General features: G+C 30.6%; 4 protein-coding genes and 2 long non-coding RNA genes across 7 annotated transcripts in view; 2 read left to right on the top strand and 4 right to left on the bottom strand.

Annotated features, from left to right (window-relative positions):
* Positions 1–130: 130 nt before the first annotated feature.
* LOC143198593 (UDP-glycosyltransferase UGT5) lies at positions 131–10,211 on the bottom strand. Its single transcript, XM_076407909.1, has 6 exons — positions 9,921–10,211; positions 6,460–6,666; positions 4,089–4,459; positions 3,818–4,034; positions 1,315–1,534; positions 131–1,260 (listed from the first exon to the last, which is right to left on the bottom strand). The coding sequence occupies exons 1-6, from the start codon at positions 10,180–10,182 to the stop codon at positions 966–968; spliced, it is 1,572 nt and encodes a 523-aa protein (XP_076264024.1). The 5' UTR covers positions 10,183–10,211; the 3' UTR covers positions 131–965.
* A 1,683-nt stretch (positions 10,212–11,894) lies between these two features.
* Positions 11,895–16,292, bottom strand: LOC143198592 (lysophosphatidylserine lipase ABHD12). The gene is made up of 8 exons (XM_076407908.1): positions 16,136–16,292; positions 15,981–16,081; positions 15,817–15,917; positions 14,963–15,271; positions 13,660–13,913; positions 13,440–13,601; positions 12,057–12,187; positions 11,895–11,996 (listed from the first exon to the last, which is right to left on the bottom strand). Exons 1-8 carry the CDS (start codon positions 16,154–16,156, stop codon positions 11,945–11,947), a joined length of 1,131 nt encoding a protein of 376 aa, XP_076264023.1. The 5' UTR covers positions 16,157–16,292; the 3' UTR covers positions 11,895–11,944.
* An 800-nt stretch (positions 16,293–17,092) lies between these two features.
* Positions 17,093–19,892, bottom strand: LOC143199014 (uncharacterized). 2 transcript variants are annotated; one of them, XM_076408728.1, is made up of 3 exons: positions 19,637–19,892; positions 19,410–19,583; positions 17,093–19,342 (listed from the first exon to the last, which is right to left on the bottom strand). In XM_076408728.1, exons 1-3 carry the CDS (start codon positions 19,827–19,829, stop codon positions 17,148–17,150), a joined length of 2,562 nt encoding a protein of 853 aa, XP_076264843.1. In that variant the 5' UTR covers positions 19,830–19,892; the 3' UTR covers positions 17,093–17,147. The 2 variants fall into 2 exon arrangements, with proteins under 2 accessions (XP_076264843.1, XP_076264844.1); XM_076408729.1 differs by lacking the exon at positions 19,637–19,892 and having other exon boundaries at positions 17,093–19,334; positions 19,410–19,530.
* A 924-nt stretch (positions 19,893–20,816) lies between these two features.
* Positions 20,817–21,198, top strand: LOC143198589 (uncharacterized). Its single transcript, XR_013006249.1, has 2 exons — positions 20,817–20,950; positions 21,003–21,198. It is a non-coding gene; the product is annotated as an uncharacterized LOC143198589 (long non-coding RNA).
* An 80-nt stretch (positions 21,199–21,278) lies between these two features.
* On the top strand, positions 21,279–24,959 carry LOC143198590 (uncharacterized). The gene is made up of 3 exons (XR_013006250.1): positions 21,279–21,408; positions 22,270–22,337; positions 24,822–24,959. It is a non-coding gene; the product is annotated as an uncharacterized LOC143198590 (long non-coding RNA).
* Positions 23,328–25,293, bottom strand: part of LOC143198586 (kin of IRRE-like protein 1) — a 684,992-nt gene continuing 683,026 nt past the window's right edge. The window contains exon 13 of the mRNA XM_076407904.1: positions 23,328–23,892. Coding sequence (XP_076264019.1) covers positions 23,470–23,892 — 423 coding nt within the window. The 3' untranslated portion in view covers positions 23,328–23,469. The remainder of the gene's footprint in view (positions 23,893–25,293) is intronic.

Below are 25,293 nucleotides of genomic sequence, written 5' to 3'. Positions count from 1 at the left end.
ATACTTAATACTGACAACTCGTAATACTTGAATATATTTTGTAGATTTTTTAAATTTTGATATGGTTTTTATTCTAGAATTCTCATTAGAAAATAAGGGAATTAAATTATATAAAATTAATAAAACAATATTGAGTTACAAAATCTTTTAATTACATAATATTACAAAATAATATGCCTTCCAAATAAATACATGCCAGTTATCAGTACGGTCAAACGTTTTATAAAAACGTAAAATCCCTTTTAAACTCTTAAGATATTTTAACACTTAACCAAATCGTTTTATAAAAGTCGATTTGTGTTGGTACTGGTCGACACCATTGTCATATGGCAATGGAAATATAATAAAACAACTCTAACCTACTACAAATTGTTGTGGCTGTAGTTTAAGTTCTTCAATAAATATGCATTAGATGTACTATTATGTTTCATAACGTTATTTTTGTTTCATTATTTTATTTAGTTTAGTATCTTGTTGTCAGAATTAAAATAAACGAAAATGTTTACTAACTAAACTATAAAACTCGATTTGTCTCTAAATGTCCGCAAAATTCTTCAAAATATTAGTGATAATAATTCGAGGTCATAAACTGGCAAACATTGTTAACCAAAAGTCAATTTTGATGACGTAAATTGAACGGGTTATATATAAGTTAGAATAAAAGTTTGAGTATGTTTTTGAAAAATTATTTTTTAGTGGTTTAATATTCCGTAAATGTTGAGGTTTTAATACCTTTGGGACATCAATCTTTGCTAGATTATTTATAATATTCTTGTAGATATCATTTGATTTACAATATTTTTAAAGAAATTACATTAGCCGCACTCTGGATATGGAATTTTTGTTATCTTAAATTAATACCACTGTATTATTACTATTATTTTTAAAGAGCTCAAACTTAAATTCTAGAATTTAGATTTATATTTTATGATAATAATGTTATTTTAAATGAATATGTTGGTTTTTTATTGATATTTCTTTTTCGGGTTTGTGGATTTTTTACTTCCACCCAGAAGACGCGTAAATAACAATTTAAATAATTTCCACAGCAAGTAGGTGACGATAGAAAGAACGCAAAGCAGTACAGCCAATACATCTAACATCCAGTACTCCCATAAAGGCATGTCTAGAGCTGGATTTCTGAAATGTTTTGCTCCTTTGTGTCTTATGACGTACTCTGTCCACCATACAGCTTTGTCCACGTTGGGTATATCTGTATCTCGAAATATATCGCCAAACTCTTCAGCTTTCTGCCGGTATCTACGAAAATTGCGTCTTTTATGAATTGGTGAGGTTGATTGATTGATTACTCACATTGGATTGGACATCACTTCCAATATAGCCTCACTGACAGACTCCTTAGTGATGTTGTGCTTGCTGATTTTCACACCATATCCTAAAGTAATCATTCTTTTGACGTTCATGTGTTGGTCACCAAAGAATGGTATTCCAATCATGGGTTTATTGAAATAAATTGATTCTTGCATTGACTGGAGTCCTCCTTGTGTTATAAAGACCTTCACATTTGGATGCCCTATCAAAATATAATGAATTAAATATATATAGTCTAGCCATTTTTTTTGTACATACGTCATCAAGATGTTTAAGGTATTGCCTGCTGCAATTTGAGTGACAATTGAGACACAATGCTCTCTGATAAGTACGAACGTGTGACCGAAGCAGTCAAATGTATGAAAAATTCTTTAAAATAATACCGATAAGAGGTTATCAACCTGCAAACGTTGTTTTAACGCTTTACTCTGACTGAAAATTTCGAAGCCGGGCAAAACAGATCGTGTCTCTAATTAGTCACTTTGAACAAGAAAAAGATAATGGAGACCACTCCCCTTGCCAGTAAAATTCGTTAGAGAGCATTTCTACTGTTAAATATTAATTTGCTGTGACTTTTATTGAAAATATTTTTAACGTGTTGCAACTGCACTGAATATTAGTATGGATACGGTCACTGAAATATCTCAAAACATGAACAGTATAATCAAGATCAGTTGACGTTAGCTCTATCAGATATTAAAAAGAGTGAGTAGATTTTCAATACAAACATAGTTTAATATAATTATTGTAAAGGAAACTGTTCGTCTGAAAAGAATCGAAGAGGTCTAATGGAACTGCCGGATATTGCTTTTAAAAGAATACAATTTTTAAAAGCATACAATGAAATGAAGGAAGACTTATTAAGACAATAAAATGAAGGATTATTTCAATTTATGTATTTAGATGGATAGAAAGACATGGATTAGAGAGATGGATATTTCAGAATGGGACCTATATACTCAATGGTCACTCATGACAAGATGATAATAAAAATAGTGTTATGATAACAAAAATGGATGGAAATTGTACTTCATGCTGGAAACAGGAAGGGTTAATAACAGCTTCGGTTTGGATGAACTTGATCAGACATATTGAAGAAAACATTGACAAATGATTGTGAACAAATGTTAGATTAGATATTAACAGTTTAGTTATTCACTTGAATGAAACTTTCTGAATAATATGACTCAATGCTGTCAATTTCTAAGACAGAGTAATGAGAGTGGAAAGAAGTAAAGGTGAGTATATAATTAATATATGATAAATGTAGGAAAGGTTATTGTAGTGTGTAAAATATTTGTGTGCAAAGATATGTGTATAATTATTAAGAATATACACGAGCATTTGGTTAAAATCTATTAGGAGGGAAAGAATAGTAACTGTTTTGTAGATCTGGCAAATGTATTAAAGAGAATGCAGTGATTAAATCTAGTTTTATCAAGAAAGATGTATACAGGTATTAACAGAACAAACGAAGGAGGAATACAGTGATATCATAATGTCTTTACAAGGAAACACTAAATGTCACAAGAACTAAGGGTAAAAGGTAAATATGCTCTTTAATGAAAGTAAAATATATCAGTTGGATATACAATAGGATGGATTAGGCCTCCAGGAGATATAACTACATACACGCCTAGAACTCTAACTCATAGGCGGTATGGAAATGAGTATAATGTAAATATAATTAAACTCAACCCTAACCTACAAACTATTATAGTCCTTTGATAATATATCCATTAGATTCAATATAATGTTAAAATAAATTATAAAACAATATGGTTGTTTAATTATTTTATTTAGATGAGAATGTTATTGTATGTCAAAGCCAAACTGAACTAAAACTCAGAGTTATATATATGGTCTGTCCAAAGTTATTTTGTACATACGTCATTTAAATTTATGACGTCAAACGTCGCAATGTTCCCGTATCAACTCTGAATAAACAAGAATAAAATGAGAAGGAAAATATTGTCTGATTCAAAAACGAATTTTCAAATTGCGGCAGGCAATACATTAAACATCTTGATGACTTATATACAAATAAACTTTGAATAGATTATATTTATGTTAGATATATGTCGTTCGATAAAAAATATTATACATTTTTAAAATTAAATTTGTCGGTAACATTTTTGTTTTTATTTCATTTCTTAAAAGGACTTTTCACAATTTAAATTATTTTCGGAGATATAGCCGTTTTAATGATGAAAAAATAGAAGCTACTTTTTTGGAAGCCTTGGACATATCTCCAGTTCTACTAAATCAATTTATTCGAAATTTGGTAAGCTTTCTCTGTATATTCTTCTATTGTATAAAGTAACACTATAATAAAAATGAAAGCTCATCATCGGCCTGTAGCTTTTTAGATTGTTAGTTTTTCACTTTTCTTTCCTTTTTTTAGCCAACCCTTATCTAAAACTTATCCAGACAACTGTCGAACAAATATACAATACCTCTGTCTAGTAGTATATTTGTTACTTACTTAGTATATCTTGTTGAGGTAACCACTTCACAATTTTAACATTGTCGGGTATATTGGGTACTGTGTGATCCAATTTCCACAATACCCGATATGGAATCCTTTTAAAACCATTCACCAGTTCGGATTTGACAGAATCATTTAAAAGCTTTCCCTTAATGTTACTTCCCAAGCTGAAGTACACAACACCTTTTGTATCATTCAAAAATTCTTCTATTTCCTAAAATAAATATTTTTTTTTATCATTATCATCTTCATAATAAGATTTCCTTACCTTCGGTAATGCCTTTGGTGGCGATATATGCATACCATTTCCTATTGTAATAGTGTTGGGCATCAAGGCTCTTACGTTGTGGAATATTGGATTGGTAGCCACGAACAGCATGCTCATGTTGTTTTGTATCTCCACCATAGATGGCAAATCGTTTCCGAAATATTTAGACAACATATCGTGATCGCGTTTGTAAGAAACTACGTAAATATAGTATTTGTAGACGATCGCCGATAGGAAACACATCAGTCGTTCGTAAAACGACATATTGTTGATATCCTCAATGTAAAAGTTGGGATCCGGGTTTATTAAGGGATGGGTGGGGTTACCAACTACATCGTGGAATTGTATAGAGCAATCTAGAGACGCTACACCTAAAAATGTATTATTTGTTGGATCAGTGAGAATGTATTTTCGATTTTTTCTATACAGGGTTTTTCATTAAGGGAGTTCGAACTTGTTGCAAAGCAAGTTGTAAAGATACCGGTTTTATTTTATGATCTGACATTTTTTAGAAATTTGACAGCTATCGGATCATTAGTTTGTGAATTATAGCATTTTGAGTGAAGGAACTTTTGTTATTGTGAAAAAAAAATGGATAAAAGGAATTTCGCGTGTTGATAAAATATTGCTTTTTGAAGGGAAAAAATACAGTTGAAGCAAAAACTTGACTTGATGCCGAGATTTCGGACTCTGCCCCAGGAAAATCAACCATCAAGGTATGCTAAGTTTAGACGTAGTGAAATGAGCACAGAAGACGGTGAATGCAGTGAACGCCCAAAAGAGGTTGTTACCGACGAAAACATTTAAAAAATCGACAAAATGATTATGAAGGACCGTAAATTAAAATTGAATGAAATAGCAGACACTCTAAAGATATCAACTGAACGTGTACATTATATCAGTCACGAATATTTGGGTATGAGAAAGTTCTGTGCAAAGTGGGTGCCGCGCGATATCACTTTTGACCAAAAACAACGACGAGTTGATGATTTGGAACAGTTTTTGAAGATGATTAAGCGTAATAAACCCGAGTTTTTGCGTCGATATGTGATAATGGATGAAACATGGCTCTATAATTTCACTCCACAGTCCAATCGACAGTCATCCGAGTGCACTGCACACGATGAACCCGCTCTAAAGCACGGGAAAACGCAACAGTCGGCTCGCAAGGTTATGGCGGCTGTATTTTGGGATGAGGATAGAATAATTTTATTGATTCATACCTTGAAAAAGGAAGGACCATCAACAGCGACTATTACATAGCGTTATTGTACCATTTGAAGGACGAAATCGCCGAAAAACGGCCGCACAAAAAAAATGTGCTGTTTCACCAAGACAATGCACCGTGTCACAAGTCAGTGAAAACGATGGCAAAAATCCATCAATTGGGCTTCGAATTTCTTCCCCATCCACCGTATTCCCCAGATCTGACCATCAGTGACTATTTCCTGTTCTCAGATCTCAAAAGAACGCTCGCTGGAAAGACATTTTCGTCGAATGAAGAGGTGATCGCCCAAACTGAGGCCTATTTTGAAGCAAAGCTATAATCAGTGCATCACCCTTGAAGGGAATTATGTTGAATAAAAAAAAGCTAATTTGGTCAAAAAATGTATTTTACTATGGTAGGCCGGGGACTTTTTAATTGACCTGTTATCAATAATTGTGAACTCCCGAAAGCAGAGCATGTTAAATATCTTGGCATGCACTTAGATCGACACCTAAATTGGAAGAAGCACATATTCGCCAAACGGAAACAACTTGGACTTAAACTCTACCAAATGGGCGCAAATCTAAATTATCATTAAATAACAAGATATTATTGTATAATACAACGGTTCTATTCATCATACAACGGTTCTAAAATAAAGTATTGCGTACCATGGTCGATTTTCCGTTTTAAATGAAGTGATATAACGCGATATTCCTCTAGAACCAATAACGAGTGTAATTCAACGTGTTTGTGTGAAGTATTTCGAAAGAGTGTCAGTGCAAATATGTCTAACACCATCCGATTTGATTATTGGACATATGTAGACTTTAGAATAAACTTTAAAATAAGACTAATTAATTAAAATAGTATTTTGTACAGGATATCACTTAATGAAGTGATTTTCTACAGGCCATGTATATATAATGTAAACGTAACAAATACTTATTGTCCTTTAGGCAGATTATGGAACTAGTAAATGAATGGAAAGAATAGTAATAATAAAAAAGCTGCATCAATGAAATTAATCAACATTTGTGCAAAACGGTCATGGATCATGACGCTATGCGCTTCATGATTCATGTAATACATGTCTAATGTAAATTTTGGGATACGCTCTATATCTATATGGCACTGCAATTAATATAACATAACGCAACTCACCGATAAACGGAATTTGATATTTCCAACTAAACGACATCATATCTACCAACAAGGCTTCCACTATCAATAGATCAAAGCGGTTATCCTTGTTATTAAGCAAATTTTGACCTTCAGGACTTTGGAGGAATTTTTCCATAACTTCAGTAGCTGCTAACCTAACTGCCCTTGCGGTTTCAATTAAACTAATCGAGTCATTAGCGGCAGTCTCTATAACGTTAAGTACCTTATAAGAATGTTGTTATATCATTAAATAAATTATGAAGATATTTTAAACGAATATCTTAAGTTAAGTTATAGATTTTTATTACTTTATTTTAAAAATAAAATCGGCCTTAAACATTTTGATAGTCTCGCTAACTTAAATGACGATGAAATTAACTTCAATCCCAATGATGCTGCAATATCCCCAAACATATAAAACCAGGCGTGTTAATTAATTTCCGATTTTTGCGACAGATTTCACTAGCCCTAAGTATGCAATGTTATGGCCATAGAGAAATGGAGATTTAACTTTATATGAAAATTTGGGGAAAAGCTTCGCGACGTCCAACATGTTGACGTCGTTACTTTTAACTTATTACTTGTTTTAATCGCTATGCTACGATTCGATTGGTTCCCTTTGTCTCTAAAGCGCCTTTATTGTTTTTTCGTGCGCCATTTTCAGTGTGCCGAACCTAAGGAACAGAGCATTTGGATTTTTAAAACGTTTAGAGATTAAATTATTTGTTGAGATGCGGGAGAGAAAACAAGGTTGTAAATTAAATTCAATTTATTTTCTCTCTACCTTGAGTAAATATTTTATATTTTATAGATAATTTACAGTTTTACGGATTATATTTATTTCATTCCTTGAATTTTATTTTATAAATTTATCTCATAATTATTAGTCAGGTGCCAAATTTTATCAACGAGCCAATCAAATGTCTTCTCAGCTAAATGCTTTCCTTACAGGTTTCTATAATGGAGATTTAAATTGACCAATCAAATTAGTTGGGCAAAGCAAAACTTTTCTTCAGACCCCCTATTGAGTTGTCTCTCTATTACTCTATGGTTATGACATATGTGATTTTATTTTACCGACATTAATCTCAAAACTATACAGGTTAAGTTATATCAAAATAACAGCGCTATAGATTTCTTTTTGGTTTCATAAAAGGAAAAAGTCATTCAAAGTTATCGTTTGCTTGTAGATACCATAGAATAAAGAATTTTAGAAGTGAAAGTTATATGGAAAAATCGGGTACCACGTTTAAGCTTTTCGGAATCCCCGTTACGTGGCTAAATTTAAATGTGTGTTTCTCTCTCGTTCGCCTTCGGTATTAATAATTCTAACCTAAGCAGTTAACGGTCACAAGTTTTTCGGTATGTGTTTTTATATATATTTGACAATTACATTAGATTATTCTGTGTATTTTAATTTATTAGTGTAATAATAAGAAAACCTTAAGGAGATCTCTTACGATCTCCTATCTAAGTCCAGAAAAGTTTGTAATCATTTTAAAGATGAAAACTATAGACCAAAATGTGGAAAGCAATGACTGAAACAAGATGTAATTCCTACTAGTAATTTAAATAGTAAGTAGTTTATTTAGTAATGATTTATTGCATTGAAATAATTATGCAATATTTATTGAGATTCCTTACGCTTACTACAAGACAAGGTAAATATGCCCCCAATGGCAATATTACAACCACGTAAGTTTTTTTGAGATTTATAGATATATAGGAGATTCTTCTACCCCAACAAGACCTAGAAGTAAGTACATAATAAGAAACTTATGTTTATTATTAGAGAACGGAGGTTCTAACTTGAAATTTATATGTTCATTTACAGATAACTCAGCCTGTCCCATCAGCTTCGTTTCAGGTTGGATGAAGAACTAATGGCTTTATCCTTATTGAAATGCAGTGGCAGAGGATATAAACAATTATGGAAGATATTCTGCTTGCCTTCTAGAAGAACATTAATGCAGTTACTGAATAAGATTCCTTTTTGTTGCTGGAGTGGTAACCTCTAATTTTGGTCGTCAGTTCAGAAACTTGAGAAACGTTATGACTGTATAGACCGAGCCGCAATTGTCATTTTTGATAAAATGTACCTCAATTTAGGTAGGTTGTTAATTTACTTGATTCTAAAAAATAATACAACAGAACCATTAATAGTTATATTATCTTACACAGAAAATAATATCAGTAGATTACGTGTTTTGGGTAGTGGAGATATCTCTGTGATTATATTAATGTCTTTATGGTCAGGGAAAATTAATGTAATTGTAATATATCAATAAAGTATATTTAAATATGTTTATTTCTCTATTTTCCAAGTAAAATTAAAATAATTTTTCTTAATTTCCCGCTAACATTTTTTACTATATATTTTTAAATTTCCCGCCGTAACTAACTGTCATACAGCGCATGCGTAAGCGCCCTCACATGGGGATTCCGAGCGTAACTTAGAACTAACTTTAACATAGGAGATGCGCTTCTAAGTTTCTTTATTCTATGGTTTCTTCTATTCTACTGTTCAAATGTGGTGATTTCAACGCTGAACACCAAGAAAATCTTAGTAGAGCGAAAACGCTTGGAATTTGAACGATTGAAGATACGGAATTGTATAAGTACTTGAATGAAGACACAACACAAAAACTCAAAAAGAATTTTGATGTTAGTCTAGTTGCAATTTGTGGAGAATTATAAGCCATGGGAAAGGTTCAAAAGATAGGAAGATGGGAGCCACATTAATCGAACGATAGTCAATCAAAGGTATGAAAGGAAGTCATTTCTCAGTGATCCCAAGAGAAAAAACCTGGCTAAGCTAGCCCGTCGACTGCAAGTCCCAATCACTTTTATCGTCAAGACCTTGTTCTATATCAGGTGGGACTAAGTTGGTGCCGTATATTATGGATTGATCACACCTGCATAAACAGTTAATGCCAATGGGTATCGACAGCAAATGATCTGTTAGTGACGTCTTCTCATACAACAAAACCAGTCAAAAAGTGCTGCAGTAACTTGGATGGGAATATCTATCGCACCTGCAGTACTCTCCAGACCTGACTCCATCAGAGGACAAGTTTAAAAGTGATTCGATGAATGGTTTAGCTAAAGGAGAAACTGTTCTTTTGGATTGGTATCCCTAAATAGCCTGAGAAATGGGTAAAATGTATCAATCCATTTGAATAATAATTATCCATTGTAAATAACGCGTGTCCTTTAGAGAACAAAAACGGAAATGAATTATCGACACGCCTGGTATGAGATATTGAGGAATTCTTATATTTTAGGTACTTGTTAGGTACTGAACTTTACCTATTTAACCCAACTGACTTTTATTCTCATTTCAATCTATTCAATTGATTCTCAATAACTTTACAGCATATTATAAACAATATGGAACGCTCACCGAGGTTACTAATGGAAGATATGTATGTTGTAACATTTTATTTGCGTTGGAATCTTACCTACGCACTTATAATCTTCTAATACTTTGTACCCATAACTTATATCAATTTCTTGAAAGTTCTTAAGTGCGGGATCCTTCAAAGGGTCACTCGTAATTAAGGTGATGTTATGTCCTCTCGCTGATAGAGCCCTCCATAGTGGCCTGAAGGGGATTTGATGACTGTAAGAAGGCACCGATATTACAGCGAGTATATTCGCAGCTAAACAAACATTTTTCAAGTAAATCAAACCGAGCAAACAAGTCAACGTTAACCGCAACATGTCGGGGAACGAACTACGGTGTAGATTTAATTTGTTTAACGTTAATTGTAATTTATCTAGAGATAATATTTACAGTACGCTAGAAACTGTCAGGTTGTGTATTACAACAGGTATTTAGGCGAGAGAAAAATAGTAACAAGCAGCTGAATAATGACACTTGAGTTTTATCGCTTAATGACTTATCTGGCTTTTAAGTGAGGCGATCATTATTCTACCTAATCTTTAGGGAGAATCTTCACTTTTCTTGATCACTTTTAAGACGGAAATATTCATGCAAGACATTGTTACTTAATTGTATTTATATAGCAATTTAAAACAATCATGGGTAAAATTAAAATTTAAAAGTAAATTTAAAGTAAAGTCTCCTTTTTACTAACGAGAGTTTATCTGGACTGGACCTACTGTTTAACGTGGGCTCCGAACCACGGTTCTTGTTAATGCCAAGAACCGTGGTTTGGAGCCCACAGCCTACCGACTGACGAGTAACCTACTTTAGAAATCGTTCCAGAAGACATCCGGTCTTACCCTGCCTGGTTACTGCCGTGACTGGGATCATTTTCCTTGTCGGATTTTAAACTCTTGCCTAGGACAATCATAAATATTAAACTCATCAAATATTAGGAAATTCATAAGACAACGAAAAGTGGAAAAATAATTTTCCTACGCAAAAACTTGTAATTAAAGTATAATGTGAATTATTTTTTAGTGCTGGTTAGGCTCTTTTATCTCTTAGTGAAATATTTTAGCTATTATGTTCTCATCATGATGTTTTTGAATATTTGTTCAATATTGAGGATTTTTCCAAGCATATTGACCAAGACCAATTTATTTTTTGTAGAAAGCTTGAAATACTTACAATGTTGAAACGAAAATGATGTAGACAATGATAATCATATCTAGTACTACTTAATGGGTAAAATGTATCCATCCATTTGAATAATAATTATCCATTGTAAATAACGCGTTTTCTTTAGAGAATAAAAATGCCTGACAGTAGAATGAAATAATGCCTAACAATAATGTTAGGCATTATTTCACTCTACTGTTAGGCATTATTTAACATTTTTTGTAATTCGCCTTTAAGGTATACATTGCAAGATTTTGAGTTATTTTGTAATCGCACATAGTCTATCTGAGCAGTAGTTTCATTCTTTTATTGAAGATATCACATCTTGGGGCGGTTGTTGCATCGCCTTCAAATAATACAATACGAAATCGGACCCAGTTACCGAAAGATAGGCCAAGGTTGAGGATAGTATCTCCTCATTAACAATTCCAGCGGCGGTTTTAAATTTGTACTCATAATACTTTTGTTTATTTATATTTTTTGTCTTATAATACTAACAACATGGCTTGGTGTTGCCAATATACAAACACTACTAAGCAAGCAATAATGATAACGCTATACAAATTTAAATCTAAAGCTTAAAGATGACTCTAGGACTGAAACGTTGACATAATTGAAAAATGACATAAACATTAATGTATCAAGAACAAGAATTAAAAAAATAGCGAACCAGGCTAGATTTACTAAAACTATTAAATTTAAACTTTCTATAAATTATCTCACGGTAGTTGAGGCTCTTATTGGCCATTAACAATTTTGTTTGTATCTAAAGTAATACCAGAAGAAACCAAGAGTATAACTTTTAGCAGTTTATTAAAACACCAATCTTTGCACATGTTTGACAGATAGAAGGGAAAACTAATACTTATTTTAATACATATATTTATTTTACAAAGATAAATACAAATTATATATCTAGCTTAATCTATTATTTTGATTGAATTCATTGCACATTTGAATAAAATCCCTAAAAATTAAATGTTTCGATTATTCATTATATATTTATCCTAATAATAGTCCTTCTTACTCTATTAGGTGCGGTACCGATGGATCAGTTGTAACATCATTGTGTCCATAAGCCTTGTCAGCAGGAAATGAGTGAAATGTTATGTTACCTTGTTTATTTAAATTTCTCTTTTCTATAGCTGTGTGATAAAGCTAAAAAAATCATTATTATTAAAGAAATTTGATTGATTGCACAAAACAAGTCACCAAAAAATTGTGTGTAAAATATTTTTTTAAACCAATTTTATGCTTGACTCTAAATATTCTGGTTGTAATGTATGATTTTAATAGTTCGGTGTGTTGTTTTGGTAGCATTTTCTGTAGTTTATGAACAAGGCCTTCATTTCAAACCTTATCGAAGGCTTGTACTATATCTAAAAATATAGGTGAGAATACTTTTTGACTTTCGTAGGCTTTTTCAATAACATCTGTTATTCTATGGACCTGGTCAATTGTTGAGTGTTTGTTAATAAACCCAAACTGGTGTGTTGGTATTAGGTTTTTTCTCTCTATGATCGGTTTTATTCTTTTCAACAGCAGTTTTTCAAAACCCTTAGATATTACTGGCAGCAGTAATATAGGTCTATAGGATTTTATTTCGTTTCGTGACTTTCCAGGTTTTAGGATCATTATAATTTCCCCCATCTTCCAAATGTCTAGGACATGTTTTAATCTAAATGCTGTATTGATCAAGTTGGTGAGTTTTATAATTCCCTTTCTTGGTAGTTTTTGTAGTAATTCTCCTGTTATTAAATCGTAACCTGGTGATTTCCTGGGGTTAATTTTCTCGATTTCTAAGATAGTTATTTATGGTTTTGTTTTTTATTTCCACTATTTCTCTTTTCAGTCTTTGGGTTATATTGCTTAAACTACTTTTATTTTCAGGTGTTCTGTTTTGTTGCCATTTTTTTCGTAATTTACGTTTTTCAGCTACCATTTCCTTCACTTCTTTTGGATAATTAATTCCTTCAGTTGTACTCTTAATTTCTGGTGAAATATTATGTCTGTTTAATATGTACTGAATGACCAGAGGGTTTAGTTAAAATTATCGAAAAAACGTTTTCATCATTGGCCTTTCTTATTAAATGTAACTATTTTTTTAAATAGTCATATTTTTCTGTTGGATAGTGTACATAATCAGAATAAAAACTTGTTAGACTTGATTCTTATAAAGATAATGTCCTTTTTTAACTAATAAGGTAGTAATTTATTTTACTATTATCTAGAATCCTTTTCTATCGCTCTGAATAACTTCAATAGATCTTGCATCTCGCTATAGCTTTAATATGTTTACATGAAACAATATCGTTTTAAATTAACTGTGTTTTTATTTAATTAAAATTTCGATGATGCTTTTAACTTAGGTATTTTTGAAATTTTTAAATGTAATAAAAGCTATTCTTACTCTTTCTCCAAAAGTCCATGGTATAACACCGTCATCCTTAGCATTCATTATCATGATAGGGCAGTTTATGTTTAGGATGTTTCTTGATGATTCGAAAAGAATACCATTTTCTCCCACCGGTCTTACTATAGTGGCATTAAAGTATGCAAGCCATCCGAAGACCTAAAGCAAATAATTAAACGGTATTGTTATAAGGTACTCATTTGAAGTTTTATCGGACCTTCCCCATGACATGTGCTATTTCGTCCGCCATCGAGGTGAACGGTGCTTCCAAAACCAACCCGTGGGGGACGAAGTCTTTTTTCTCCTTTAAGGAGCTTACGGTGTGACAGCTTATTCCCGTACCTAAAGAGTGTCCCCAGTAGTATATGTTCGATTTACTGTTGATTTTTCGCAACCAATCAAAAATGTGTAGATTATCGCTAACAATAGCATCTTCGGATAACTCCACATCTTCTCCAGAATCTCCATAACCTAAAAATAGTAATTTTATATCATATCACCAATAGCCTTGATAATACTGTCCAACAAAAGTATATTGAATATTTCCTCCACTCAATGAGTCAATTATTAGACATTTCATCAGTTCCTTTGAATTGTAATGATAATACATTCAACAGGAACCTTTATCATGGAAAATCTGTTTGACGTTTAATATTTTTCTGTTTTTTTTTTGTTTTAGATATTGTTACAAAATTGATAGATGTAAACTGCTCGATCGTTGCGTTTGTTGAAGCTCTTCTAAAAATTTCGTTCATTCTGGACAAAATCGAGGTCTTTCGGACTAATTACTATTCGCTATACGATAATGGTTAATTATGTACTCTTCAACTATCAAATAATTTACAAGAACTTAGAAGATTGTTATTGTTATGTATATATTGATAAATAATTACATATTATTTAATTTTCTCTTTTTTCCTTTCAAAATTATTTTAAAATGAAATGTGCTTATAAACGGTTCTTTATACTACATGTTTTATATTATAGGATGTCAAAAATGCACCAAAAAAATTGTAACTTGAGTCTCAACGGAAATGTTAGGCATATAATAGGGTAATTTGCGAATTCAAGATGATTTATTCTTTTTAAATTACATTCTTCAAATATATGTATAATTTGCAAGAACTGACAACGTTGCAAATTCAAATACTTTTGCCCATACAATAATTCTCTAGAACTCACAAATTTTACAACTCAACAAAAATTGATCATTGTTCTATCCCTCCCCTGCCCTTGGTATCAGCAGTATTATCACATAGGGATTAAAATGTTACAGACTTTGACCAGAATCTTTTACGCACATCATTATGATACAGAATCCACTTTTCATTATTACAAAATGTTGAGAAAAAAAATTATCTTCGTCAAACTCCATTATTCGAGGGCAATAATTTCGAACTCACTGTAGTAGGGCTTCATTGAATAAACATTACTAGAAATATGCGACTTAAAGCAATCTATTAGGAAAAACCGAAATCACTTTTTCGTAACTATATAATATATTATCGATCATCTCTTACCTCTATGATCTATGGCGATTACTAAAAAATATTTTCTGAACAAAGTGTACTGACTAATTGGTTTTGCTCTGTTGGCCGCTACACCATGTAAATAGAACAATATGTCGCTTGATGTATTCTGAAGAATTTCGGTGATGTTGATGGCATTACTAATTGTCGTTGGATAATTCTCCGGAAGAATTAGCCAAGCACCGATTTTGGTAAGTTTTTCTGTGTCATAATAATCCGGCACAGTGATGTAGAAATTCTGGACGTTCTGAATTCCGTAAGACCCAGGATCGTTGAAATTGGGATTCTTGGGCGAATTAACTGAAAATTAATTTTAAATTACTTTTTTAACACCTCGTTATATTGCTAATCATCTGATATTGTTCTATTATACATTTTTCAAGTAGTATTTCGTCGAATAAGTCATTTCAAAATTTTACCTTACATCACTTGTCAAGCCTTCTTAAAAGCTATGTAAACAAGTGTTCCTGGTCAAATGGAAATTTTAGAGAAGCAGAAACTGATAATACATGACGTTTTATTATTATTAAAGTTGTTATTTTTCATAATATTTAAATAAAATTCATTTATTATTTTCACTCATATATTTTAATGTATTGATAATATGGACTCAATTTATATTATCGGTACTCTTTAATGTCCAACAGACAGTCGTCAATCAATCATACATTAATTAATGACTACATACTTTTTAGATAAAATATTCTCTTTGTTTATTTTAATAGGGAATTTTAAAATATATCGTTTATTATTTTCTCAAAATCAATAAATTTAATTAAAATATGATCGTCAAACCAATTTTATATTATACTCGTATCATTATAACAATAAATTAAAGTACTTACTCGGTATAAAAGTCATAAATCTCTGTAATGTGTAGCATAACCAAAATGTAATGGGGAATACCACAAAAATCAGCAAGAATACCAAAAGAACTAAGGCGAAACTGCGAATCAAATAAATGTCATGATAATAAAATATATAAGCGTCCTGTTACTTTATAACATACAGTGCTACAAGACTCCATACCAGTATCATTTTCCAGAGAGGCCACTTGCGATCATTACTAGGTGAATCTATAGAATTATACGAGTCCTCCGAACTTCTCTTCTAAAATAGATTTAAATAATTTTTGCACAATATTCTTTTATGCTTTTGAATTACCTTGCGTTTAAACCAACACATGTATAAACTGTGAAAAAAAAAACGAAAGTAAAGTTACTTGCACGAACCCTTAAAATACAATCAAAGAATAAACATGATACTTATCGAGACCTGCTCATGATCTAATAATATAACGTCTGCGAAAATTATCTAAACATTTAGGATATAACGTATGTAGTAAAGCGGTTATCGGGAATCTGATAGCCCAAATCAATGATTCAATTTTTTCCGATTATGGCAGATTTTGAACAAAACCGCAAATATTGTTTAATGATTAGAAACACGAATATTCACTTAAAACATATTTCTTTTAAAACAATTACTCATTATATAAACAACTAAGTCATCTTAATATACAGTTCTTAATTATACAGAATAAAGTACAACAATAAACATCTCGTAAAAAATATTTTGAATTGTTAACACAGATGTATATGAAACGTTATTATCTAATTCTAAAATTATAGGTTAAGGAGTAAACAGTAATAAGTAAATAATATATAGTACTTCGTCGTAACTAGAAGACTTGATTTCCTTAACATTTTATAAGTAAAACATCTGAAGATCACAAAAGAAATAAATTATAAGGCCCTAGTAGTAGTAAAATAGGCATAATTTATCACGTTATCTATTATTTAATTGAAATTATACATTATATATAAGAAAGCCATGATACCAATATTAACATACCGCGAAAAACAGTTTTTTTTTCAATAAATTGAATACTCATGTTTGAAAGAAATATAAATTTAGTTTTGTTTTCAGTACTGTCAATAAAATACCAAAATTTTATATTAATATTTACCTAGTCATAACATTAATAAATTGCGAAAAAAAATTAAATTAAGTAATCATGTTACTGTCAATAAAATCCAAAAATATTTATGGTTTTAATGATTTTTATTCAATATAGTGAACGAAATTATTATCAGGAATTAACATAAACTAAAATAAAGCTTAAAGTATTAAAAATATTTATTTATGTGAAAATCATAAAACAATACATTTGTGTCTAAACATTAGGATTTCTTCTATGCCTACTATCAAGTGAATTCAGTTCTTCAAGGTAAATTTTCTGCTGTATAAAATTTCTAATAGATGTCATTTGGTTTTCCCAACTATAATAAAACCAGTCATCAAAACTATTGACATTATCAAATTGTAAACCATTTTGCCACAAATTATCACTAGCCTGTTGATAGTAATGATTATATTGTTCATGATAATGTAAAGATCCCCTTTGTCTTCCTAGATTTTCACCACTTGAAGAATATGGTTCAAGTTTTTGATTATTTATGTTTGATACTGATGAAGGCACATTTTCTGGGATGTTTTTCATTGCAGGTTCAACAGGAATCCATTTCATGAAGCTATAATCATCTTGATCTTCTTTACTCTGTATTACATTTTGTCCAATATGTACTTCTATGTCTTTCTCCATTTCAAAATCATAATCCTCTTCATAATCATCCTCTGCGCAATATTCATTATCTCCTTCTTCTAATTTAGTGTTAGTTTTCTCTAATTTCCATTTCTCATCCGCTGGAATTAATTCCTGCCACGCTACTGAACTGCTGATTGTCTGTGATTTATATGCTGTTAAAAATATATTTTCCAAATCCAAAGTTTCCTGTTTTTTATCCACATCAAATACTTGATGATATTCTTCGTTTTCTTTTGCTTTTAATACACTCAAATACTGAGCTAAATATTCGGTATCATTATTATCAGTTTCGGCGTTGCAGATTGATTTTGTTACACCAAACAGTGCTTTATTTCTATAAAATAACTCTTGCTGGTTTGGTTCATTCTGCGGAACTCCGAAACTTACCGACCTTTTTCTCTTTTTTTCTTCTTTAATATTATCACTGAAACCCTCAAATGTTTGGTTGGCTAGTTGTTGTAATATAGATATGGTATCGATATTATCTTTCGATATTTCGGCGTTATCTACCCCACTTTCAGATGATTCTGATTGATCATCTTTTTTCTTTAATTCTGAATCTAAATTATCACTACTTGTTACTTCTTCCTGAGTTAATTTTGTTTCATTTTCTTCATCTGTTATATGTTTTAGCTCTTGGTTAGCGGATTCTGTAGAATTACATGTAGTTAAATCAAGTGTACCAGAAGCCAATTGTTGTAATATGTCTCCAGCATCAACAGTAGAAAGTTTGCTTAAAACAGCTTCTTCACAATTTTGCTCATGATCATTTGATTTTGGTTTCAAAGTCTTCTTCAACTTTGTTAACTTCTTCTTCATTTTAATAACTGCAGTTTTACATTTTTCTGTAAAGTCCTTTACATCAACAGGAACTATACTAGTCAAACTCTCATGACTGGAATTTTCTATAGTCAACTCATCATTTAATACTGGTATTGATAAATTTGGTCCACCAATGATTCCCAGAATGTTTTGTAAAATATCTAATTCCTTTCCTAATAGTGCTAAATTTATGCATATTCCAGAGGATCCATATCGACCTGCCCTACCCATTCGATGTAAATAGGTGGGTGCATCAACAGGAATGTCATAATTAATTATTAAATCTATATTAGCTGAATCGATACCTCGTGAAGATAGATCAGTAGATACCATTATTCTACATTTAAAATCTTTAAGGCTGTTCAATGAATTTAACCTGTCATCTTGCCTTTGTGATGAGGAAATATATATGCTCTTCCAACCATTTCTATTAAGGAAATTACTAAGAGTTTCTGCTCGTGACTGATAATTTGAAAATACAATGCACTGTTTGAATGGTATAGTAGACAATACACGTAGTATCTCAGCATTTTTACGTATGATTTGAGGAACAATACACGGGTTTGCTATTACTATTCTTACAAAGTGTTTTAAACCCAATAATAGTGGATTGTCAGACTCTATAGATGCACAGGTTGGGCTCAGCATATAATTTTTTAAAAACTCTTTTAACTCATCAGAATATGTCGCACTACTCATTATAATTTGTTTTCTATCTGGTAAAGAGTTATAAATCTCATTAACATCATTTTGAAAAGAATCTTCAATTAATTTATCAGCTTCATCTACTATAAATAATTTAATTGATGTGGTACATAAATATCCATTTTGAATCAAATGTTTAATACGTCCCGGTGTACCAACGGCTACATGACAAGATTTACAGTTAACCTTGTCCAGTTCTATGGAGAGACCACCAATAAAACTCATAACCTGTAACTCTAAAAATTGTATCATATAATTTGTCAATTGTCAATATTAAAATTGTGATATAAGTTAATACTATACCTTCAAAATATTTTCCAAGAGTTTTTATTACATCTTGTATTTGTACAGCAATTTCCCTTGTAGGGGAGAGTATCAAGACCTGAGGTTCCTTTTTATTTAATTTAATCGTTTCCAATGCAATGATACTAAAAACTAATGTTTTTCCGGTGCCAGATTTAGATTGAACTATTAAATCTAGAATGTTTTATGTGAAAATTATAAACATATATAAATATTCTGATTATTACCAAAACCACAACGACCCATAGGAAGTGCTTTTTTTTGAATAGGCGATGGTTTTTGGAAACCTGCATCTGATAAACCTTTTAATATATTTTCAGGCAAAAACAATGACTGAAATGATATATTTTCATCTAAAACTACATCTTTGGTTCTTGGTGTGTTCTCTAAAGAATGTGCTAATTGCACGTGTTCACTCATAATTATATAAATTAACCGAAAAATCAACACAGCTAACTTTAGAAACTGAATGTTTATTTTGAAAGACTTTAAGGTTAAAAATTAACATGAAGTTAGATACAAACAATAACGCTAACCATAGCACAAAGATTCAATCACCAAATTTTAAGATAATATTTCGGACTTCAAAGAAACATTACAATTTAATGCTCCATCGAAGTTTAATTAAACTAGTTAAAGTTAATAATAAAGGAAGAAATAAAAGGCAAAATTAGAATATCAAAGCATTAATATATCCAATATATATGATGAATATAAAAAACAATAGAAAAATACCATGGCAAACTGGCAACATTGCGGATCGTCAAATGGTATCAATAAATACCATTTATACCAGCGGCTATTTTCTGGATACATTTATATATTTGAGATATCATGAGAAAATAAAACATTTAAGTTCTAGTTCAGAAATTCAATATACCATATATATAATATGGAATCCATTTTACACACAGAATACATTCTAGATACAACTTGTTTTTTGGCAGGCTGAGAAAACAAACGAGGGGATTGATTGTTTTAAATATATTTTTCTGTTTGATTAAATAATAAGGAGCTGATTAAAATAAAGGAAATGATATTTTGTTTGTTTTTATTTGAAATTGAACTTTGGTTGTTAGGCCGCTATGATAGTACTTATGGATCTTGGTTTTCTAAATTTTATATTTTTGAGTTTTGTAGAAATTATTAAGTTATTAATTTATCCTCGAACTATTTTTTTGTTATTGCAGATAATTTAAATTAATTAAATTAAGAACGATTTAATTTAGCTTTCATGAACTTTCTGTAACTATACTTTTAAGAAGTAAAATAATTATTTATTGATAAAATAAATTTAATTATAAATCAATTAGATTTTAAAAAATCAGAAAACCTTTAAATAATTAATAACCGGTTAGTTATATTTGCAAATGTGTTTATTTTCTTGATAAAAATGAGTCTGAAATACCACAATTAGTTTTTATAAAGTTTTTGTGCCCAAACGGTTTTTGTCATAAATAAATTCCTACTGTTAAATGTTACAATATTGTGTTGCTAGAATACAATTTGTTGAAGTAAGTTTTACCTTTAACAACAATAATGTTAGTTGCTACTTCTCTATATATGCCTGTTCCTCAAAATTATATATTTTAGTTTGAATAACATCGAATATAATGGAGAAACCAAAGATAACAAAAAAAGAAGATAATGTTGTTAAATCTAAAGAAGCTCCAGCATCTCTAGCGTATATTCAACCGATTTACGGGCGTGGTTTGGAAAGAAGAACAAAGTCTGTTTCAGACCTACGTAACACAGATGAAGAGACAAAAAAGAAGCAGCATTGAAGATATAAGTGTAGTGTTTATAATCAACTAAAAATTGATCTGTTGATATAAATACAGCAAATGCTAAAAGCTTTTGCTGGTTATCTTGGTGCAATATTTGCTATAATGACTTTTTTAATGTGACTTATAGTTTTTCTTTGTTCATATATATATACAGCTATTACAATAACAAATTATGACTTGATAGACAAATACCATGAAATGTTAAATAAATGGTAAGTTGTTATTTTACTGAATTTCATTTGTCTAATATTACATTCTAATATTTCTTACATTTGTTTAATATTCTCTTTTGATTCACATTTAATCATGACAAAGGTGAATGCATTTCTATGTTGCTTCATTCGTTTTAATAAGATGCGAATATATATTTTGAGCTTTTATAGTGATCTTTGGATTCATTTTGTTTTAGTCTACTGAATATACAGTTTTCATAAAATTTACATATAATTACATTAAATTTGCATCAAAACGTACAATGCGGTCTTAATAAATAAATCTCAAATTATTATTGCATTTTTATACAATTTTGTATGGCAAAATTATTTAGTGTTAGGTATTAGTTAATCTATCTGTTTTTGTTTGTATCTGTATATATTTCTGCATAATAGAGTTATTCAGTGTATGAGTAGTATTAAAGTAATTCGATGTATAAATATTTATATTTACAATTAGATATCTTGTTCTTTCTAATTTAGGTAGATTAATTATTTCTAAAAAAATTATAAAAATATATAACTCTTAATCACCTAAGATTTCCAAATTTATAGAATTGGATTTAGTTCATGTTAGAAACGTATTTTTTGGTATTTTTAACATAAAAATGCCAGATATAATTAGAGTAAAATATAGACATTAGTATTAGAATAATTATTGTAAAGTTTATCGAGAAAATTAAAAGAATACTCTTACAGAATGCTTGTTTAATTTTCTTAAATATGCTTTTTTGATTCACATTGATTTCCTTAATCTTGACAAAAGGTGAATGCGCTACACTGTGGTCTTAGATGGGCTTGACCAGGACATAGATATAATAACTTTACGGCTACAAAATGTAATCTTGATTTTTTTTTTAGGAAAATAGTATCACATTTTGTTTTAGAGCAGTTACTGCCTGTACGTCCCATCTGATGAGTTTATAAAGGTAATTATTTGGTTTACTCTATAAAGAGTAATTAAATTAAACTACATCTTACTTCGTTAATTTATTGTACATATAGGTTACCATCTAGACTTTACAGAATATAATTAACATTAATCAAAATTAACGAAACAATTTTAATCATATAAAATATGCTTATAAGAAACATGTTATGACACAAAATATTAATATATACCAATCTCGAACAAAATGTTAGATTTATATTATTAGACTTGATTCGATTTGTTATTAAACTTTTTTTAGAAGTATTCATTTATTTAGATTTACATTTAAAGCCTATAATAATAACATTATTATAAGTATTTATTGTAACATCACATATAAGAAAATCTAATATTTCTAACAATTATTTTATTTAGCTTAAATTCGATCCTACATTTTATAATATATTTAAACATATTAACGTAAACAGAGACACCTAAGGATAGGTAGTTTTTTTACAAAAATATAAATATGTAGACCTTAACTCATAAAAATATTTTACATAAATAACTGAACTGTTAGATGGGTTGTGTTGCGTTGAATTCAGGGCATTTGAAAATATTGATTTTTATTTTTTAAAAACCCAACTTATTACAAGGTGATCGTTTTAATGAATGTATGCTGCCTTCTTTACTGCATTATTGATGACATAACAGTTATACATACAAGTCTATCTCACTGTTTTTATAACTGTACATCATAAGAAAAATAAAAGCAATATATTAAAATATATATATTTACAAGCATAATTACTAATTTCATTTTGGTCTAAAGACATATTACAACAGCACTGTCGAAACCAAGAAATCTAATTTGTTGAATATTGTTAGTGGAAATATATAGCCCCTGTTATCGATAAGTAGTATGAGTACATAACAGCATAAATACAGCAGATGGTGGTTAGTAGTCAGCGGGTTTACATAAGATTTTTGTTTAGTAGGTAAAACGAAATTTTCAGTCTTTAAAATACTTAAAACTATAGAGAAATGTTAGTTAAATGTTCACAAATCTTCGAAAACCCCCCGAATCATATTGTACTCATTCTACCTTTTGATAATGTTTTTTGTTCACCAACTCGTGAATCATATTTCGCTCCCATTCACCATGGTTAGGCAGTAATCTAGCTCAATATTTACAATTCTGCATGATCTAAACTGTTAGTCTGATAGTAATAACCTTCCGTTCCCATGCTGTATCTTTTAGGAAACACGTGATCGTAGTACTTTTCGTTTTCGGGTTGCAAAGGTTTTGGTCTGGCTTTGGTTTTTCGTCCTGTTCCCGATCTTCTCCTGTATTTACTCTCGATCGGAAGGCTGCGCCCCATGGTCATTGTCGATGCGTAGGACCAGTTGTCGTTGGGCTCCGGCAGTTCGTAGCGGCTGAAGCTTCGATATTTTGCTGATTGGTATGGTTCCAGGTCATCGGCCAGGTTGAGATCGTTTTGTTTTATTGTAGTTGTGGTGGTGGTGGGGGTAAGGGCGCGTAGGTATCGTTGATGGGAAGTTTCTCCTAAACTACTTCTACCATTGAATGTGTGTGTGGTGGAGGGATGATGCTACATATATTTACAGCTGAGTTAATTTTGGTGTTAGTTATTCTGTTACATAGTTTTTAAAAATAGCCGTACAAAAGTAACAATGAATAATGAGTAATAGATTATAGCCTAAGATACAATGTTGATTATATTTAAGTATTTTATCGATGATGTATCCATTGTTATTTTTGCGGTTGCACTAAAATACGATTTGCCGAAGACAAACCTTTTAAACATACATTCAAATCGATTCGTTTACAATATTCTTTGGACAAAATAAAGAAATAATCTACTTAAATACCAGATAACAACCGGGACATTCCAATCTCACAACAGTCACCACTTAATATCGAACCTAGTTATACCAACACCAACAAAGCAAGAACGCAATTATCTAGCTAATAACTATAATGTATGTATAGTCAATCCGAAGTAGCAGTGACCTTACATCATCAAGATTTATAATGTATTGCCTATAGCAATTTGTAAATTTGTCTTAATACCACACAATATTTTCTTTCTCATTTTATTTTAGTTAAAAATAGATGGAATGCTTCCTGATAAGTTTGAACATGTAATCGAACCATATACATTTAAAATTGCAGTTAATATTTTTGATTACTCTGGTTGAAATTGTCGAGGCCAAATAAATAGTCAGAAACAGATTAAATCTCTAATAAATAACTTTGAACAGAAGCAAGGTCATGCAGGCCCGTTCTTACCAGTAAAATGAGACAGAGAGGTAATTATATATTAAGCTGTTGGGGTTTTTATTGGAAAGATTTTTATTGTGTGTGTTGCAACTGCACTGAATATTATTATGGTCACTTATTAATATGGATTCATCGAAAATATCTACATACCTTGCTCTATTCAAGATTAAATTTTTGAAATCTATAAAAGGGTGAGTGGCTTTTTAATGTAAAAATAATTTAATGCAATCATTTCAGAGATAATTGCTTCTGTGGAAAGTATCCATAAAAACATAGAGATTGCAGCTTTTTGATCAGAAATAAGTCATCACTTGTATATAGACATAGGTATTTCAAAATGGAACATTATCCCCTTGGCAAGACGCTAATAAAAAGAGTGAAACAAAGCAGAAGTTGATGGAAAAACATAAAAGTTAGTAAGTAAATCATAATATTTTTTAATAATTCATAATTTTAATAATATTCAATAATACCAAGAAAAAGTGATGAGAGTGAAAACAACTAAAGGTGAGTATATAATTAATATAGAATAACTATAGAAAGTCGTATTGTAGAGTGTCAAAGATTTATGTGCATAGATATGTGAGTAATTGTCCAGAATATATATGATCACTTGGTTAAAATGTATGAGGGGAAAATGGATATTAACTGTTTTGCAGATGTGACAAAGATATTAGAGAGAATGCAGTGATTAAATTTAATTTTATTA

This window comes from Rhynchophorus ferrugineus, unplaced genomic scaffold, assembly GCF_030347505.1.
Source record: "Rhynchophorus ferrugineus isolate W39M unplaced genomic scaffold, kcgeb_rfMv2 rfM6, whole genome shotgun sequence".
Taxonomy (NCBI): Eukaryota; Metazoa; Arthropoda; class Insecta; order Coleoptera; family Curculionidae; genus Rhynchophorus; species Rhynchophorus ferrugineus.
Note: the sequence above shows the minus strand (reverse complement) of the source record. Positions and strands in the feature narration are given on the sequence as shown.

Excerpts from the sequence above, each read along its gene's own strand:
- LOC143198593 (XM_076407909.1), bottom strand. The coding sequence starts at position 10,182 with ATGTTGCGGTTAACGTTGACTTGTTTGCTCGGTTTGATTTACTTGAAA. Across the intron at positions 4,460-6,459 it reads ATATCAAATTCCGTTTATCG|GTGTAGCGTCTCTAGATTGC; the intron begins GTGAGTTGCGTT and ends ATACATTTTTAG. Across the intron at positions 1,261-1,314 it reads GAAGTGATGTCCAATCCAAT|ATACCGGCAGAAAGCTGAAG; the intron begins GTGAGTAATCAA and ends CAATTTTCGTAG.
- LOC143199014 (XM_076408728.1), bottom strand. The coding sequence starts at position 19,829 with ATGAGTGAACACGTGCAATTAGCACATTCTTTAGAGAACACACCAAGA. Across the intron at positions 19,584-19,636 it reads TATGGGTCGTTGTGGTTTTG|ATTTAATAGTTCAATCTAAA; the intron begins GTAATAATCAGA and ends AAAACATTCTAG. Across the intron at positions 19,343-19,409 it reads TCTTGGAAAATATTTTGAAG|AGTTACAGGTTATGAGTTTT; the intron begins GTATAGTATTAA and ends TACAATTTTTAG.
- LOC143198592 (XM_076407908.1), bottom strand. The coding sequence starts at position 16,156 with ATGTGTTGGTTTAAACGCAAG. Across the intron at positions 12,188-13,439 it reads CATGGACTTTTGGAGAAAGA|CTTTATCACACAGCTATAGA; the intron begins GTAAGAATAGCT and ends TGATTTTTTTAG. Across the intron at positions 11,997-12,056 it reads TCGGTACCGCACCTAATAGA|GGATTTTATTCAAATGTGCA; the intron begins GTAAGAAGGACT and ends TTTAATTTTTAG.